An 18,802-nucleotide genomic window follows, 5' to 3' on the forward strand; every position below is an offset into this window, starting at 1 on the left:
ATAGTGTTTCGGTTTTTAGAATAAATTTTCATAGTGTTCCGGTTTTTAAAATAAATTTTCATAGAGTATCCTGGTTTTCAGAATAAATTTTCATAGTGTTCCGGTTTTTAGAATAAATTTTCATAGTGTCCCGGTTTTCAGAATAAATTTTCATAGAGTACCCTGCTTTCTAGAATAAATTTTCATGGAGTATCCTGGTTTTTAGAATAAATTTTCATAGTGTTCCGGTTTTTAGAATAAATTTTCATAGAGTATCCTGGTTTTTAGAATAAATTTTCATAGTGTTTCGTTTTTCAGAATAAGTTTCCATAGCGTGTCCCGATTTTTATAACCTAGAAATATGAGAGCCCTAACTATATGGCAAGCTACTGCTCAAGGTGGAATTCGAAATGATTAGTTAGTCACGTTTAGGTAGGAATGATAAAAATTCATTTTAAGTTCATTTCCATCAAGTGACTTAAGACAAACTATGTAAATCGATAGATTCCGTAGCGTGTGGATTAATTTTCCTGAATATTTAGGATACATACCAATTATATCATTTAAAATCGATGATTAATTTATTGGATTTTAACGCAGCACGAAGGCTTACAACGATAATGTATATTTTGTATGTACTTTCTAAGTATTGTTTCTATTTAAGGACAAAAGTGCTATTTAAAAGGCACAAGCTATTAAGAAGAAGAAGAAGAAGAAGAAGAAAATATATAAAGAAATAATTTAAATATTTTTGTATTATATCGATATATTTCATTGCTATGACAACTTGTTTATCTGGTTGTTAAGGTAACTAAGATATATATGTATTACGAAGAATCATCTTGTAAGGATTGAACGTATAATATTTTAATGTGATAAATATAGTACAGTATATATATCCAAAAGTGCATAACTATGTTGGGTGATTCATTGCAATCTCGTGTACTTTATAAATATTCAATATATATATTTGGAATCAGGAAATGTAAAGGAAGAAATAACGTTACAGGCTAAGACGAGATCTAGTGCTAAACGTGAGATTCGAACCATGTTAGTTTCTTACTAGTGAGACACTAGACATACAATTCTAAAGAAATAGCATCAATAAATAACTTTCATGGAAGGAAAGCAAATCACGGCAACACCTTGCATAGGATACTGTGCTACAACAAGGACGAAGAATGCAAGGCAGAACTACACAGGAGACAAAAACTTTAAGAAGCTGAATTCTTTTCTAAAATAAACTTCCGGTTTTTAAAATTCTTTCATCAAACAGAAGTAACATGCAGGTCATTGTCTTAATATGCTTTAAACAGCATAAATACCTAAACTCATTTGTTAAGCGAAAAAACTAAGAAATATTAAAAAAAAAAAAAAAGTCAACTCTGCATAATACATATATGTTAATTGCGCGTGTTATGACAGCAAACAACTTTGTTAAGATAAACCAAGGTTCATTCGTCTGAAACAAAAAAAAAGTACGATACTTTTTTTGTTTTGTTTTGTTAATGTGTAATGTTTTACTCTGTTTTTGAAAATACTTTTGGAGAAAAAGGTTGTCCTAGCACTTAAAGAAAAATAGAAAAAAGAAAACCTTTTTAACATGCTGTGTCAATTAAAGGAAGCCGTTATGCCATCAAGTAATTTTCTTATTTTGCACCTACACTAAATGAAATGCTATGGAATTTTGTATCTTTCTGTGAGTTCCGTTAAATATGTTTTTATGTAGGATGCAGGGCCACTTAGAAAAGCGATCTATTTAGAATCAATTAACACAATACTATCATAAATAAATCCTATATTAGATTTTTTTAAAATACATAATTTATGTCAATGTAATTTGTTTGATTTCAGAACCGAAGATTTTTTTTTTTTTAAAGTGAAAATATGAATGAGAGTTCATGTGGTCCTGATCTTAATTTAGATTCAGAACCACATGAGCTCCTACTGGAAAGCGAACCGTCTTCTTTCACACCAAAGGTGGTAGAAATATGAAATACATGAAATTTCTAGTTTTACGTTCCATATTTATGCAATTTACGCTAAAGGAGTCGGATGAGTAATGGAAGTGAATAATGATTAATGAATTAGTGGAATAAGAATGTGGGATAACTTCGAGCGCTCTATCACTGAGCCAAAGTGTACCTCATAGGAGAGCCATGTCAAAGGTAGCAAGTTAGAAAACAGCGTTCTTATCTTGCAAGTTGACAATCGAGAGGTTTCGGGTTCGAATTTCGCGGACAACAAGTCTAATGGACTATTTTCCAGGGTTTCTTCTTGCTCTCATCACGCAAATAGCGGGATGGTCTTTCAAATAGAAATCTTTGAGTTTTATGTTCCACAGTTATGCCGGTGAGGCTAAAGAAGACGGTGATGATGAGAAATGAATGAAAGGGTGGAATGAAGAAAACCCACGGGCACGGTGTTTGTCCATCACAAAGTCCACACGGCGCGAGCTAGGGTCGAATCAGGAACCCCAAACACCGGAGGTGAACGCTCTGCCACTGAGCCGCCGCGCCCCCTCTTTCAAATAGATGCTAATGAACTTAACTTTCAAAGTTTCCTTCAGGGCTACATGTATATCTGAAATTCCTTACATAAAATATATCGGTCACTGTCAAGCAAGAGATTAAATACATCATTTTAAAAGAGAATTAAATTTACGTCGAAAAATCTAAGGATTTCCTGCGGAATTTTAGTAAAAGTTCTAGGAATGCATATTTAGTACGGTATTTCTATATTATCCCTAAAGTTAATAAAAAGCAAAATTTCCTTTTTATTATATATATATATATATATATATATATATATATATATATATATATATATATATATATATATATATATATATATATATATATATATATATATATATATATATATATATGAAATTTATTATTTCATTTATTTACGTTTATTAGGATTCCAAGTTTGAATTTTTGAGTTTTACGTCCATTTACTACAACACCAAGGTCATGAAGGACAGGACGAGGTTAACGAGGGCTCCAGACCAAGACAAAGGGTTGCGGATGCACAGACCAATATGCAATACCAATCCTCACAGCATATGCCGTTCTCCACCACATTACCTCGCCACTAAGATTTAGGGTTCCGAGAAAACATATTTACTGCATTTTCTCCTAAAATTAAAAAGAAAATGCTGGAGTTCTCGATTTAAAAAAAAAAAAGGATTTCCAGGGAGCATTTTTAATGTTTCAATATTACCCATTTGTTGGGTGAATTGAAGTTTAGTATTTCTTTCAGCACCAATGTCATATACTACGTGGACCTACACAGTGCCGTGCCATGAGGGGCGACGGCCCTGGACAACGAAGTAAGGGGGCGCAAAATTCGGAAGGAAAAAAGAAAAGAAAGAAGTAAAAATATAATAAAAGTGCTCAAAATCAAGGAAAAACAGGGTTTATTTTTGAAAATTTTCTTAAGCTTCGAGCCAACCATGGTGGCGCTTCGCAGCTGGTCTATCGACCTCACTCATATGTACGGGGACGCCGTTATATACTCTCGCCCCGAGCACTGATTTTCCACGGCACGACACTGGACTTACATTTTTAACTAATACTGCGAATCACAGTTACGTGTTCAAATTCTTGAAGGCTGTCCTACCTCTGAAATAGAATCCGGGACCCAAAGGCACGCGCTAGCCCCACTACTGCACACAATCTGTAGAACTAGCAGAAAGTAATAATTAATAAATTTAAAATAGTGAGCTAGAGCGATTTCTTCTGTTTTTTAACCTCGTATTGCATTTGTACATTTTATATTTCACTTTTATTCTTATGAAGAAGGACTACAATTAAGTCCGAAAGAAATATTTTAATTGTCTCCAGATCTATCAAGGGTGATCATGTTCGATCAAGCAATAAAAAGTAGGTTTTCCCGCATTAAAAAAAAAAAAAGTACTAGGAATGCTGCAACGCTCATATCTATTGACCTTAACTCAATCAAAGGCCAAAAGATTATTATTATAACTTAGAAAAGAAGTGATGAGAGCTGAAGAAAAGAAACCACTGTTTGTTTTATAGTCAGTTCTGCAGCAGCGAAGCTTTTAGGTCTATCCGTGCATGGCACAAGATAATCAGAGCAAACCAACAAGTCAAAGCAAGAAAGACATAGTTAGGTGAACAACCTGCTTCTGACTGTGTAAGATGCATGAATACAATCATTTAGATGTAGGTCGAAATTATATAAAGCTCTTAAGATACTTACTTGCTATTTATCTACGATAATTAGTACATTACACAGTAGTTTCTAAGTATATAAAATAATATGTAAGTGATCAGAGTTATCGGAAGGAGAAAATATACGTTAGGCCAGCTGTCATTTTGACGTTCCTTTTTTTTTTTTTTTTTTTTTTTTAATCTTTCATTAAACTATTATTATCGTGTTCTTCAAAAAACACTTTGTGTATTCAAGTTTAAAAAAAAATAATTTCACAGCCCCACAAAAAATAAAAGTTCTGTGCACCGGACCCCAAAATATGGATTCGATGTATTTTGCTACACAAAACCCAAATTTCGAAACCCCAGGACCGTGTATTTTTTTTTTTTTCTATAGGCAAAAACTTGAGCGATTTGGGATAGGCAAGATACACGTAGCACAGCTATAAAAGAGTTCTCTGAAGGTGGACCCCAGGGTATGGATTCAATGTATTTTATTACACAGAATCCAAATTTTGAAACCCCAGGATGATTGAGCGTGTCATTTTTTTTAATGGGCGAAAAACATTAGCAATTTTGAATGAGGATAATACACATAACACACCCATACAAAAAAAAAAAAAGTCCTGTGCAGTGGACCCCAGGGTATGGATTCGATGTATTTTGTTACACAGAATCCAAATTTCGAAACCCCAGGACGATCGATCGTGTCACTCTTTTTGTTATAGAGAAAAGCTTGAGCAATTTTGGACAGGAAGAATACACGTAATAGAGGTATACAAAACAAATCTGTGCAGTGGACCCCAGGGTATGGATTCAATGTATTTTATTACACAGAATCCAAATTTTGGAACCCCAGGATGATTGAGCGTGTCATTTTTTTTAATGGGCGAAAAACATTAGCAATTTTGAATGAGGATGATACACATAACACACCCATACAAAAAAAAAAGTCCTGTGCAGTGGACCCCAGGGTATGGATTCAATGTATTTTGTTACACAGAATCCAAATTTCGAAACCCCAGTATGACTGACCGTGCCATTTTTATATAATGGGCGAAAAACTTTAGCAATTTTGTTTAGGAAGGATAGACGTAACCCATTCATACAAAAAGAAACGAAAGTTCTGTGCAGCAGACCCCAGGGGTAGGAATTCGATGTATATTGTTACACAGAATCCAAATTTCGAAACCCCAGTATGACTGACCGTGCCATTTTTTCAATGGGCGAAAAACTTTAGCAATTTTGTTTAGGGAGGATACACGTAACACAGCCATACAAAAAGAAACGAAAGTTCTGTGCAGTGGACCCCAAAATATGGCTTCGATGTATTTTGTTACACAGAATCCAGATTTCGAAACCCCAGGACGATCGACTGTATCGATATATATTTCTCCCTATTCTGTTGAAAAGTATTTTCACCTTGTTTAAATGACGTAAAGGCAATGATTGTTTCAAATTATAAATTTCAAGAATGAAAAACTGTCTATACAAAATGGAACTCTGTCACTTCTCCTGAAAAACCCTGAAAATCTCTATCAGAGTAATGGCAAAGTTTCGAACCCAGAACCTTCCTAATGCCAGGACAATATATCAACCGAACCACGGCCGTCAACATCAAGTTTTTTTTTTTTCTCAAAACGTGTCAAACCATCCTTTAAAAAATCCTAGCTACGCTACTGGCTAAGACCTAATGATATAGCTCTCTCCCCTTAAAAAATTCTAGCTGCTACTGGCTAAGATATAATGATGTAGCTCTCCTCCCCCCTTCCTTAAAAATCCTAGCAACGCTACTGGCTAAGATATAATGATGTAGCACAACCTAGGGATAATGTGTAAGTGACAAAACTATGCTTAGATTTAATGATATAGTAAAACTAGGGATGATGTCTAAATCCCAAAGCTATGCTTGGATCTAATAATTTAGCACAACCACGTTGGTTAATATGTAAGCACTGAAAATATTTCTAGCTTTGTATAAAATGTTTGTACAAAAGTGTACTTTTTTGGGTCTGTTTAAGGATATCTATTTAAAAACCTTACGAAAAATAAAATGCAAAGAAAGATGTGGTTCTTTGTACTTTCTAGGGATAAATATGTAAATGTTTACGCATTTTCTTGAAACTTGCACACGAAAAATGCAACATAAAGTATAACTGATCGCTAACAAGCTATGTAACATCTGACCTAATTCTCATGTGAAGAAAGAAAGAAAAGAACCAGATCTATATTTTGCTTGCACTTTCTTAGCCAGAGGGATTTTACCCCCTCACCTCCTCTTATTTACCATAGCAAGAAGAAAGAAAGAAAGAAAGAAAGAAAGAAAGTATTTTATATTGTTGTTTTTGTTGGGGGTGGCAGCACTTCCAATCTGAAGAGTTGACTAGCTGAATACGAGAGGCGAAGGCGGTGGCCAAACAAGATCTCGTGAAATGTGATCATTTGCAAATGAGTTGTAGAAAGAAAGAAAAAAAATCGAAAAAAAAAAAAAAGAACTAGATGCAAAGGTGATGGAGTGAAGTGGACCACACCCTACGGAAAAATCTGCTTTTTATATACATACACATATACACATCGTTTATACATACGTATAGATGTTATCAGTACTTTTATATGAAGAAGAAAATTACTATGGTTTTCTGAACAAGAGAAAAAAAATGGGTAAATATCTTATATACCATGGTGTTCCTTTACTACTAAGTCAGGAAGTTACATAACTGGTCTTGACTTCGATCTTCGATCGAACTGTAAGATGTTGTTCTTAATTTTATACCATGAATATGTATTTAATGCGTTTGATTAAAATTAGCTGGATGAATGAAAGTGTATCACAGTGACCAGTGGCGTATTTAGGATTTTGTTTCGGGGGAGGGGCTATGCACAGTACAGGGAGAAGCAGGAGGGCAATTGCCCACCTGAGTTTGAGAATTAAATATATATATTTTAATCCATTGTCTACTAACATACTAAAATAAAAACGTGAAACTCGTATGTCAGTGGAGTATTTACCCCCCCCCCTCTCTCTCTCAAAGCAAATCTGATATGATGTTCTTGCAAACACACGTTGAATATTTGTAATCTCATTTCAACTTAACTGATTTCATTTTAGAAAAAAAAAAAAAAAAAGGAAATATTCAGTTTTATCTGTGTACGTTTTCACCTGAAAGAAAATGCTGAGGCAAGTTGAAGCTGAAATATACTGATTGCAGTTTTAATGGCAAAGAATTGCAAACTGATGAATTTCATGTGATATGATACATACAAAAATTTAGCAGTGAATCTTAGCCTTTTATTCTATTTATAGAAGAAAAAGAAAGAAGAATCAACATCTTGGCCTACCTAATTTTCCGGGCTGTTTATTTCCTCCCTCTTGATTTTTTTTAATTCAAACATTCAGAAACACAAGGAAATCTATCACCACATACAGAGACATATTACAAAAGATACAAGAACATATACAAACGGGTTCTGAAAGCGGCAAAAAAATTACACAATGACACAATCATTAAAAAATCAGATAATAAGTCGAAGGCGTTGTGGAAACTAGTGAAGAGCGAGTTAAGTTTAAACACTCGTAATGATGACGGTAATTTAGAGATAATTAAAAATGGCAACATAATAAAAGACCCTCGTATAATTGCTGACCTATTTAATAACTATTACACCAACTTATCACATACGTACAATAATGATCCAGCATTGCCCACTTCGAAAATATTCTCAAAAATTTGCAACAATACAATGTATCTACATCCAGCTACTAATGCAGAAATAATAAAGGTGGTAAAGAAAATGAAAAGTAAATGGTCAGCTGGCGTAGACGGCATACCGCCAAGTATTGTAAAGAAAAGTATTAAATATATTGCTGACCCTCTGTGTTTCCTCATAAATATGTCGTTTTCAAGTGGAGAATTCCCTAGTATATTAAAAATTGCAAAAGTAAAACCAATATATAAAAAAGGCGACAAATCAGCGCTTGAAAATTATAGGCCTATCTCGCTTCTCTCAATTTTCTCAAAAATCTTAGAAACCACAATGAGTGTCCGGCTAGCATCCTTTTTACTTAAACATGATCTAATAACACACGAGCAACATGGCTTCCTACAAGGGAAATCAACGGAAACCGCAATATATAACTTCATGGAAAGTGTACATAAAAGTTTAGATAGTAAGGAGAAATGTATAGGTGTTTTTCTGGATCTTTCGAAAGCATTTGACTTAGTGTCACATAGAAATCTTCTCTCAAAGCTACAAGGTTACGGAATAAGAGGCATTGCATCCAAATGGTTTCAATCGTATCTGAAAAATCGGCAGCAAGTAGTAGAAATTACATACAATAACAGGGATACAAACCAAGCTACACACTACATATCAGAGAAACAAGAAATAACATGTGGAGTGCCACAAGGATCCGTATTAGGGCCGCTATTATTTTTGATATATATTAACGACCTACCAAGTAATATTGCTCCAGCAGAAGCATCCCTTTATGCAGATGACGCTAACATTATAGTAAAAGGTAAAACAAATGAGGTTGTTGAAGGTAGTGCAAACGAAATCCTTTGTAAAATCTCTCACTGGGTTAAAGAAAATAAGCTTAAATTAAATATTGAAAAGACACAAGCAATCAATTTTCATCACATGCGCAACAAACATGCACAGCCTAGGAACATTATAATTCAAAATAATGAAATAGAATATGTAAACTCAACTAAGTTCTTAGGAATTTGGATAGATAAAAATCTTTCTTGGGATGTGCAAATAACTAAGCTTAGTAAAAAATTAAACCAAATATATTTCGCAATTAAAGTTCTTAAAAATGTTTTAAGAGAGTCTACTTTAAAAACAATTTACTTTGGATTATTCCAATCGAATTTAACATATGGTATTATATTTTGGGGAAATACACACAAGGCCAAAGCCATCTTTACGATACAGAAACGAATAATAAGATTGATGGCAACTGCTAAACCAAAAGATCATTGCAAACCAATATTTAAAAAACTTCGTATACTTCCAGTACCCTGTTTGTATATTTTAAATCTATTGATATTTGTAAAGAAACACCTACAAGGTATCCTTACGCGAGTAGAACAGCAACATGATCATGACACAAGAAACAAAGAAAACTTTTCTATTGTAGAACACAGAACAGTATTATATGAAAAAGGATGTAAATACGCGGGTATCATGCTTTACAATAAACTTCCGAAAGAAATAAAAACTCAGGACTCTGTTGCTAAATTTAAAAAAGAACTCCAGAAATATTTATTACAACATTGCTTTTACTCGGTAGAGGAATACATGAACTGCTAAGTAAATAGAAACGTTACAGGATGTACAGTAAATCAATGTCATTACTTGCTTTTAGCATTACATATTTGTTGGAGGGTTTCTAAATACACTGCAAGTAATAATTGCTAATTTTATTTTTAACAATGATGTCATGTAAAATGTATAGTGTAATAAGATGTAAGAAGTAAGGCTTAATTACTAACCTAGTGTATGTAATTTTCACTATTATTGTTTCTTTTACTTTTGTATTCATATATAAATGACGTGTCCGCTTCATATGCATTGTATTACAGTGCTAAATGTATGAAAAAAGGACGAAATAAATACAATACAATACAATTTACCTTTCTCTATAACTAAACGACGTAAGTATTCCTTTGCTATAGTAACTAAAGTCCCATTATGTTATCTGTGGAACACCAATTACGCTTATCAGCAATCTTATTACTGACCACTGCTGACTTGAATCAGAACTAAGAACGGTCGAAAGTATGATAGGAGAAACGAAAGAAAGTAACAAATAAGAAAAAGAAACAGAAGAGTAGAATGGATGACAGAAATAAAAAGGAACGCATTCCTTACGTGAATGAATTTGACAAACACAGTATTATTACTGAACAAAGAGCATAAGAAAATGGCAAGTCAATTACATTCTTAGAAACGGTAAGAAAGATTATTGTTGTACGTGGAATGCGAGAAATCAACAAATTAATTTTGGGAGTGGGGGCTTGAGCCCAATAGCCCCTCTAAATACGCCACTGACAGTGACAAATAAGCAAAGAAAATATCCCACCAAAAAAGATATTCTACTTTTAAGAACTGTATAGTTCACTGTAATATGAATTGCTTGGACAGCAACCTTATTAATAAACTCAAAAGGTACACATTTTGCTCTACAAATTCTTATAAATCGTTTAAAAGAATTATACTAAACGTAGAATTTTCGCTGACGATTGTCAGCATCTTCAAGACTTAGGTAAGAAACAGCATTTTAGTTACATATTGTTGCTCCACAGAATATATTTCTTCTTCAGTGGCTAGTGGCGACAATAAATATGTCAATGAGTTATTTCAACTTCTGTCCAGAGTACCCATGTCAAAATTTAACTTTGGTCCCCTGTTTCGAATGACAAAGTCTCGTATGCCTGTCTTTCTACGAATTATGAAGATTTTTTGATCAATTTTATTTTATTGATGTTATGCCTTGAGTCTTTCAGGTTATTTGATACATAACTGTGTTCGGTATTACGATTTTTTTGCTTTTGGATCAAAAAATCCAAAACTTTTCAGGGAAAAAATTTTCTTGTAGGCCTTATATCTTGGGAACTACATACAATGTAACCAAACACAAACTATCACTTAACTCAGTACGATATGCTTATTCCGTAAAAAAATATGAAAACTCAATGTAAGGGCCGTTCAAAAATTTTGTGGCTCCTGATCCAAAAACTAACTATTGACCAAGATCACAATCTTTTGATCCATTTTTTTTTTTTTTTTTTTTTGTATTCCTAAAATTCTTGTTTATTTATTTATTTATTTATTCCTAGTGAGTGTGTTTCTTTGTCATGCCTATATAAATGTCTTTAGCATGTTTATGAAATCTCATAGACACATGAGGACTCGACCGGATTAGTGAACGAACTTTCATAACCTGTTAAGTTTTTTTTTTTTTTTTTTTTCGATTGGGGATAATAATACTGTTTTAAAATTATGCTTTAGGGAAACTTTTCATAATTTGTTTGAAACTGAAGTACAGTAATAACGATATGCCTACACCGATCCAGTTTTTAGTATCATCATTTGCCTTAATAGTATTCGTTTTCAGCGATATTGTGACTTGATGTAACCATTTTTTGCAAGGTGCAAATTCTGCAACCATTTTTTCTTCCCATTGTTTAATAAGAAATTCATTTCAGTTGTTGTGTTGTTATCATTGGAAGGAAGAATTAAGGCTCTACAAAAGAAATTATTTCTTTTTCTTTTTTAGATTTTTTAAACAATCAATAAGACTTTGAAGGAGAAGAAATGAGTACTTTTGATTTTTTTTATAAGTTTTACGTACTACTTACCAGGGGCGGATCCAGGACGTACTACTGGGGGTTGTCATACTGCTACTTAGAGCTCCAAACTCAGGGACAGGTTTTATTTATATATATAAAATACGAAAGTTTCCTCTTCTGGGGGGAAACTCCCCGTTTGCCCCCCAAGGATCCGCCACTGCTACCTACGCTTTTCTCGCACATTTTCAGTGCCATACCGTAGAAAGTCAGCGCCCGGGGCGAGAATATATGACGGCGCCCCTGTAAATATGAGTGACGTCGACAGACCAGCCGCGAAGCGCCACCATGGTTGGTGGTAATCGTAAGAAAATTTTCAAAAATAAACTTTTCTGCTTTTCTTTTGATTTTGAGCACTTTTTATTACTTTTTACCTTCCATTTTATATATGAGCCCATGCGTTTTCCTAACATTTTGCATCCCCTTACTTTGGCACCCAGAGCCGTCGCCCTGCTCGCCATTCCTCTCCCCCTTCCCCGTAAGGCATTGCACATTTTACCTGTAAAATCATATATGAATATCATAATACATCACTAAAATATTCCTTTTTGCTTTCTCTGAAATATCTAGCAGCCCTACACCGGCTCTTTTCTGATGAAGTAAAGTATCGGGAACATATTATATCTTAAGAACAACTTATTCATGGCTGGAAATGAGGAACGTTGAGTGAGCTTGAGAGCACAAACGTGCTTAGTACACTGACAAACTTACAAAGTGATTCACATTATTACTTTTACATCATTATATTAAAATTTTATGAAATCTTCCACGAGGAGTTAATTACTAACTGACGAACTTACCTTCCCAGAACTACCATCGTGTTTAAGGCTGACTGAATCGGGACGGATTTGAACAACGGAGGACGGTGACAAAGGACATGTTTCTGGTGAACTTGGATTACTGAGTGGTTCCTGTTTTACCACCACCGGTGAGTCTGACCGTCTCGATACGCTGGTAGCCGTGTTCATGGGAATGGCAGGGAAACACTCGTCCTCCATATCTGAAAAAAATAGGGAAAAAATATGTATTAATGAGCAGAATCGATATCATATATATATAGATATAGATATAGATATAGATATAGATATAGATATAGATATAGATATAGATATAGATATAGATATAGATATATACAATGTGTTCGTTACACAGAAATCATAACTGAACATAGACATAATAAGTTCGGTGCACAAGAAGAACATTTTAAAGATAAGCACGAATCTGCTTCTCACTTTCTCATTATATCTGTACATACTGTCGGATTTACGTATAAGCTAAACAAGCCATAGCTTACGGCCCCACTCTTTTGGGGGCCCCAAAAATTTACAGATAAGTATTGATGTACATTTCCAAACTATAGGATAAAAGCGAGATATAAAACTTACATAAAATACATCAACTTGTAAAGTATTCATTGTAGCTTTGAAATATTCAAGATTACTAATAAAAGTCCAACTGGTCAGTTGGAGTTTCATTATAGTGCTGCCAAAATGTCTTGAGCCGTGGCAAAAATGCGAACTAAAGCTCACACCCACGCGTTGAGCCAATAAGAGTTCAGCTGTTGCTAAGCGAGAGAACCTTAGCGAAAGAGAGTGGAATTCCTTCAGCCGATAGCAGCGCTCGGAACGGAGGACTAGGTATCAAGTCAATGTGGTATACCTATAGTAATCTAAAATACATCAACAATATGTTGTGTTGTGCTTTGGCCATATATCAACAATATGTTGTGTAGGCTCATGTAATGTAAGTAATGGGGTCTCTCCTGCTAATCTGCTCACAAAAGTATCACTAGTTTACTAATTTCTACACCTAGGATGCCAATGTTCTTCATGAACTGGTTCTATGGCAACATGTAGCATACAGTTGCATACTGCAGTGCAGATAATTTGTCATTGACAACAGACAGCTAAACATATAAAGGGCCCCATTACTTTCAATAGTTTAGGGTCTCATCATATTTAAATTCGACTCTTGTCTGTACATGTTTCTTTACAGACATAAGTGAAGGACAGGAGGACTCCAAAGGGAGTGAATTACTATAGACAAACATATAAATGTAGCATTTTAACATATAGATATTGGAGTGATTTTGTGATGGAGAAGTGACAGATGATGTCAAATGAAAATATATATATATATATATATATATATATATATATATATATATATATATATTTTTTTTTTTTTTTTTTTTCTTATGAATCCATATCCGAGTACACCTCATTGCGGCTCTATAGGCCTTTGAAGCTGCCAACATGTAACAGCTTTTATCATTCAGGTTAAAGTAAAATGCCTGCAATGTTCGTTAAGCCGTTACACGTAGCATTTCTGCCAGTATTTAATATTTATGAAAGGATATAATATTTATGAAAGCAATTAGATCTGTATTTAACATTAGAAAAATTTGCTCCTACCTAACCAAGGTAGTAGCAGTTTTATTTATTTATTTATTTTAAGTAAAGAATACAGTGACAAAACGGGTTGGAATTAAATGGTGCCAATCCAAACACCCAATCTACTGAGGAATTCTCACATCAAAGTTTGAAAAATAGAGCGAACAAAGGAGGTACAGTATCAAAGTAAAGACAAGGATAGTAGCAACTGCCGTAAAACACAAACAATATGCAAAAAACATGGAACTTAATGGAAACAAGTAACTGAAAAAAATAAATCAAGGAAAACAGAAATTAATAATGTTGAAAGTTGTGCTAACTGTTTGATATTGATTGGTATTTACATCCTTTATCAGCAATGATGCTAAATAAGACAAGAACTACCCCAAGTAGCAGAAACAATTTGCAAACCGCTTGCTGAAAGCTTGCATTGCAAATCGATCAAGTTTACATCCGGCTTGTTTGGAAAGCGTGCAAGCATGCCGCAAGCTGGATTCCACAATATCACTCTCAAGTGAAGTCAATAGCCAGTGAACAGCCAGTGATGCTATGACGCTCTGCGAAGGATCTAAAGCATCGCTTGCAAATACAACAAAAGACAAATTGTATGAAAGCATCCGTTAAAAGTGCAAGCTATAGAAAACCAAAAGCCAAGCAATTGCCAACTGGCTGAAAGCTTTCTTGCTACTTGGAAAGAGTTAAAGTAGGATCTGAACCACTAGTGTCAGATACTTTCTCACCGAGAGTCGAACCCAGGGCTCGTACACCAAAGACACGAGCTCTAGTCACTAAACTAGGAATCAGGGTTGCTAACAGTTTATTGATTTACTTATTTAGGATTTAGATTTTTGGGTTTTCGGCAGCGATGGCCATTTAGCCCGTCACGTACGAGAGATGACGACCCTCGGAGAGTACACTACCCGGGGAAAGGGAAGGAATAAAGAATTGGGAAAAGAAGGAAGTGGCCTGGGACTATAAGTTAGGTACCATCCCAGCATTTGCCTGGTGTGAATGAGGAACACCCAAGAAAACCTCATTCAGAATGGCTAACCTGAAAAAGCGTTTTACACTTTTTCGACCGAGTGCCCCCACCAGGAGTCGAACCCGAGACTGATTTACTTACTTTCTACGGAAGATTGTGATGATGAGATGGATAATGATTGAATGACGAGTGGTAGGGAACGAGAGAACTGTGAGAAGACAGATACACACGGTGTTTGTCTACCACAAAACCTACTTGACGGAAGCTGGATCGAACTGAGACCTCACGTACCAGAGAAGACTGCTCTACTATTGAACCACCTCGACCCTAATTGATTTCTCATTCTCTCTCATCATAAAGGAAATTTCAAAAGAAAAATCAATATATTGCCTCCATTTATACATTATTTATTTGTTTTATAATTAAGTTCCCTTCTGACATTCTATTTGTCTTGTCTTGTCTTGTCTTGAACCTATTGAGAGGTATTAGACTCAATATATTTATAAGCCGCAGCTCTAACAGCCTGGTCGGCTATGTCTCTAAAAATTGTCTTAAATAAAGATATATACGAAAATGGCACGTGACAAGATGGCCAAAATTGCCTGTTTTAAGTAAAAATGTTTTTTTACACTGTCACTTAAGTAAAAGGGAGAAGCGGCACATGTACTCGTGGAAAATGTAACACAGTATATGGAAATTGTATCAAACATTTAAATTGTAAAAAGTAAAAATTGTAAACAGTAATTTTTTAAAAAGAAAATAGCGAGAGCAAAGCTCCCAAACACTTATTCTTCACAGCGCCATCTCTTCTCTTCCATTCTATTTGTATCTATATCTAAATATACTGTATATTAATTTACTCCCTTATCGGATTTTGGCTCAGTACATAAATCATATATCCGGCTCCATGCAGACAACAAGATCCTGCCTATAGATTCCAAAGTTCATACAATCTCTGTTACCATCACATCCGGCATTCAAATCATCGAGTCCTACGACCAGTTCAATTAACACGGAAGCGTGCACCACTTTTTCCCCCCCTTAAGATTAAGTCAGAGCAGAAAAGATACATAAGTAAAGAAGAGTGCTACTTAATATTGGTGAAATTCCTTGCACAGTCGGCTGGCCAGCCTACTGCAGTCAAAGTCTTAAAATGTTAGTAGGCTGTACAACTTTCTAACAGGCTTCTTTGAAGAGATATAAAAAAAAGTAACTTTTTATCTCGGCCAATAGATAGATGGTGATCTTTTTTTATTATTATTATTATTTTATCCTTTTGTTAAGGCGAAAGTCATACATGTGTGTTATAGGCCTAGCTTGTATTTCACGATAGTGTAGCGGTATGGCAGCAAAAATAATAGAATAATTAAAAAAAAAATCATGTATAAGGTTCATATCTTGACACGGATTTCTCTTCGTGATCATGGAAGACGAATATGTAGTGACTTTTTCCCCTTCCTCTCTTTCTTGAGTTTCATTTCTGGTCATGCCACGTAGATTGGTACTCTATATTTTATGAAAATCAATGTCAAAGATCACAACAACGCTTGGTAAAAAAGGACACGGTGAGTATCATACGAACTAAACGCATCGAAAAAAAGAAAAGCTTTATATTACTTTCTTTGTCAGTATATTACATTAATTAACAATCATTTCTCATATAAAAAACGAGGCATTTTCTTTTAAAACATAGGCCTACCGTACTAAATCTGTAAAACAAAATGCAAAATAAAAATTGGATAGCATGTAACACCCTAAACCTTACATGAACACGGTCTCTTTTTGGCCTATGTTTAGCAGAAGGGGTCCAGTTCTTTTCTCTAATAAATGTTACAATTTTAGTAATTTCTGTTCACATTCGGTTAGTTTAGAGTAGGTTAGGTTAGCTTGGGTTAGCTTAGGTTAGTTTAGTTTATGTTATATTAGTGTAGGGTAGGGTGACCAACCGTCCCGTAGAAACGGGATTGTCCCGTTTTTTCACTACCATTCCCGGTGCCCCGAAAAATTCCCCTGGGACGCCAAAATGTCCCGTATTTACGTACATTCGGTAAAAAAAAAACCTTTCGAATCGCTAAAACTTCCTAATTTATATTATTTTTTCTAAGCTATGTGATTATATTGGAGTATGTCGAATTACTGAGCAACATCATTACGACGTTTGCGATATTGGATGTGGTGGCTGCACTGGTTTCCCTCCTAGGCCTCCCCACTCCGCAGACGACAGTGCAAGGGACTGAAAGTCTTATGAAGAACAATGTAACCTGTTTTTACTCTCTGTTTGGGCGCATTGAGGCGCTGTCATCAGTGTTTCTGTGATTTGACTAAGATGTAACATACTACGAAAGGGTAACAAAGGTAAAGAAATATAAAAGTAAAAGTAAAAAGAAAATCAACTGTAAGTGAAATAATGTTTAAAAGTAGCAAAATGCAAATAAAAGGAGTTGGAATCCGATGCTGAGAGTAATGTAAATCCTGTCGGTGACAGATTTGAGCGCTCATATATTTTTATTAATGTTTTTCAAATATTTCATTTTTTAGTTGCTGATAGTTACTTGTTATTTAATTAATTCCAGAACCTTTTAAATAGGTTTTTAAACTAAAAAGTGTAAATTTACTCTTTTTTGTGGGGATACAGAGAGAAAGACAGGGATAGGGAACGGAAAGGCAAAAATATATATTTAGGGGAGCAATTCATCCAGAAATAAAAGGTGTCCCGTTTTTCCTAGTTCAAGATTTGGTTACCCTAGTGTAGGGGTCCCGCATAATTTTCCAAAAATTGATAGAATTTCGCTTATTTCTACTAATATTAGGTTAATTCAGGTTAGCTTAGGTTAGTTTATGTTAGGTTAAATTTGGTTACGTTATTTTACGTCTAAGTAATTGCATAATTCATTTCTCCTGTTCATTTTGTGTTTTTAAGTGCTTCTGGACCCCTTGTACTAAACATACTCCCTCTTTTTTTTTTCTAAGCTATTCTCAATCTACACCTTCTCTCAGCTGAAAACTACATAGGCTATTATATGGCAAATACTATAATTAGGTCTTCAAGCCTGTCAAGATTTGGTTGCAGTAAATTTTTGGTAATAGGTCCTACATCAAATCCAAAATTACCTTTTCCGAGTTATCCTATTATACCGGTAGGGAGCCATACATAAATTTGTAAAATCTACGGAAGAAATATGTTATTTGATTTAACAATAGGATTGTATATATAATCAAAATACGGTATATCGAAATCTTACCTCTCATATGCATAATAAGGTAGAAATATGAAATGCAATGTGTCTTCTATACTACATAATACTCCATAAGCAAGACATAATTAAGCTACGTGCCATGTGAATTCAATGTACAGTACAACTTCAAAGTGCTCATAGAAGTGTCGCAAAGATATACCAGACTCAATGCATGTGTTTTTATACCATATGGACAGTTTTTCCACTATCTTCCGACATGCGTATACCCACCGTCGCTTACGCGTCTGTTCTCCCTGGGGATGCAGCCTCGCGTGGGCCTCCTGCTGCGCTTTTTCCCTCATCGATGATTAAAAGAAAAAAGATCGTGGTGGATAAATGAGTAATATATATATCCTGATTTGATTGGATTGGATTGGCATTCAAAAGATCAAATCATAAGTTTTAACTTCTGTAACGACCTACATATTTCATACACCGCAGATCCACTTAATTGAAAAAAAAAAAAAAAGATCATCCTATCTAACTTTACATATAATAAAATAATTTACTTAAGTATTTTCTATCAATATATGTGGATTTCTTATTTTGTTGGGGCAAAACTTCGGAATCCATCAGTCCATTTTTTTTTTTTTTTTTTAAATTTAAAGGTAGAATTAGATGTTTTGATCACTTCCGAGTATCTATTATAATACTTCTCTCTTCTAATTATTATTTTATT

The 18,802-nt window shown here is 34.4% G+C and overlaps 1 protein-coding gene across 3 annotated transcripts in view; it reads right to left on the reverse strand.

Moving 5' to 3' along the window:
• LOC145669606 (cyclic AMP response element-binding protein A-like) overlaps positions 1–18,802 on the reverse strand; it is a 472,254-nt gene that overhangs the window by 43,349 nt on the left and 410,103 nt on the right. For all 3 annotated transcript variants that reach the window (XM_081737832.1, XM_081737831.1, XM_081737833.1), the window contains exon 3: positions 12,313–12,512. In XM_081737832.1, coding sequence (XP_081593958.1) covers positions 12,313–12,512 — 200 coding nt within the window. The remainder of the gene's footprint in view (positions 1–12,312; positions 12,513–18,802) is intronic.

Source organism: Thermobia domestica, chromosome 14 (assembly GCF_964235325.1).
Source record: "Thermobia domestica chromosome 14, izTheDome1.hap1.1, whole genome shotgun sequence".
Lineage (NCBI taxonomy): Eukaryota > Metazoa > Arthropoda > Insecta > Zygentoma > Lepismatidae > Thermobia > Thermobia domestica.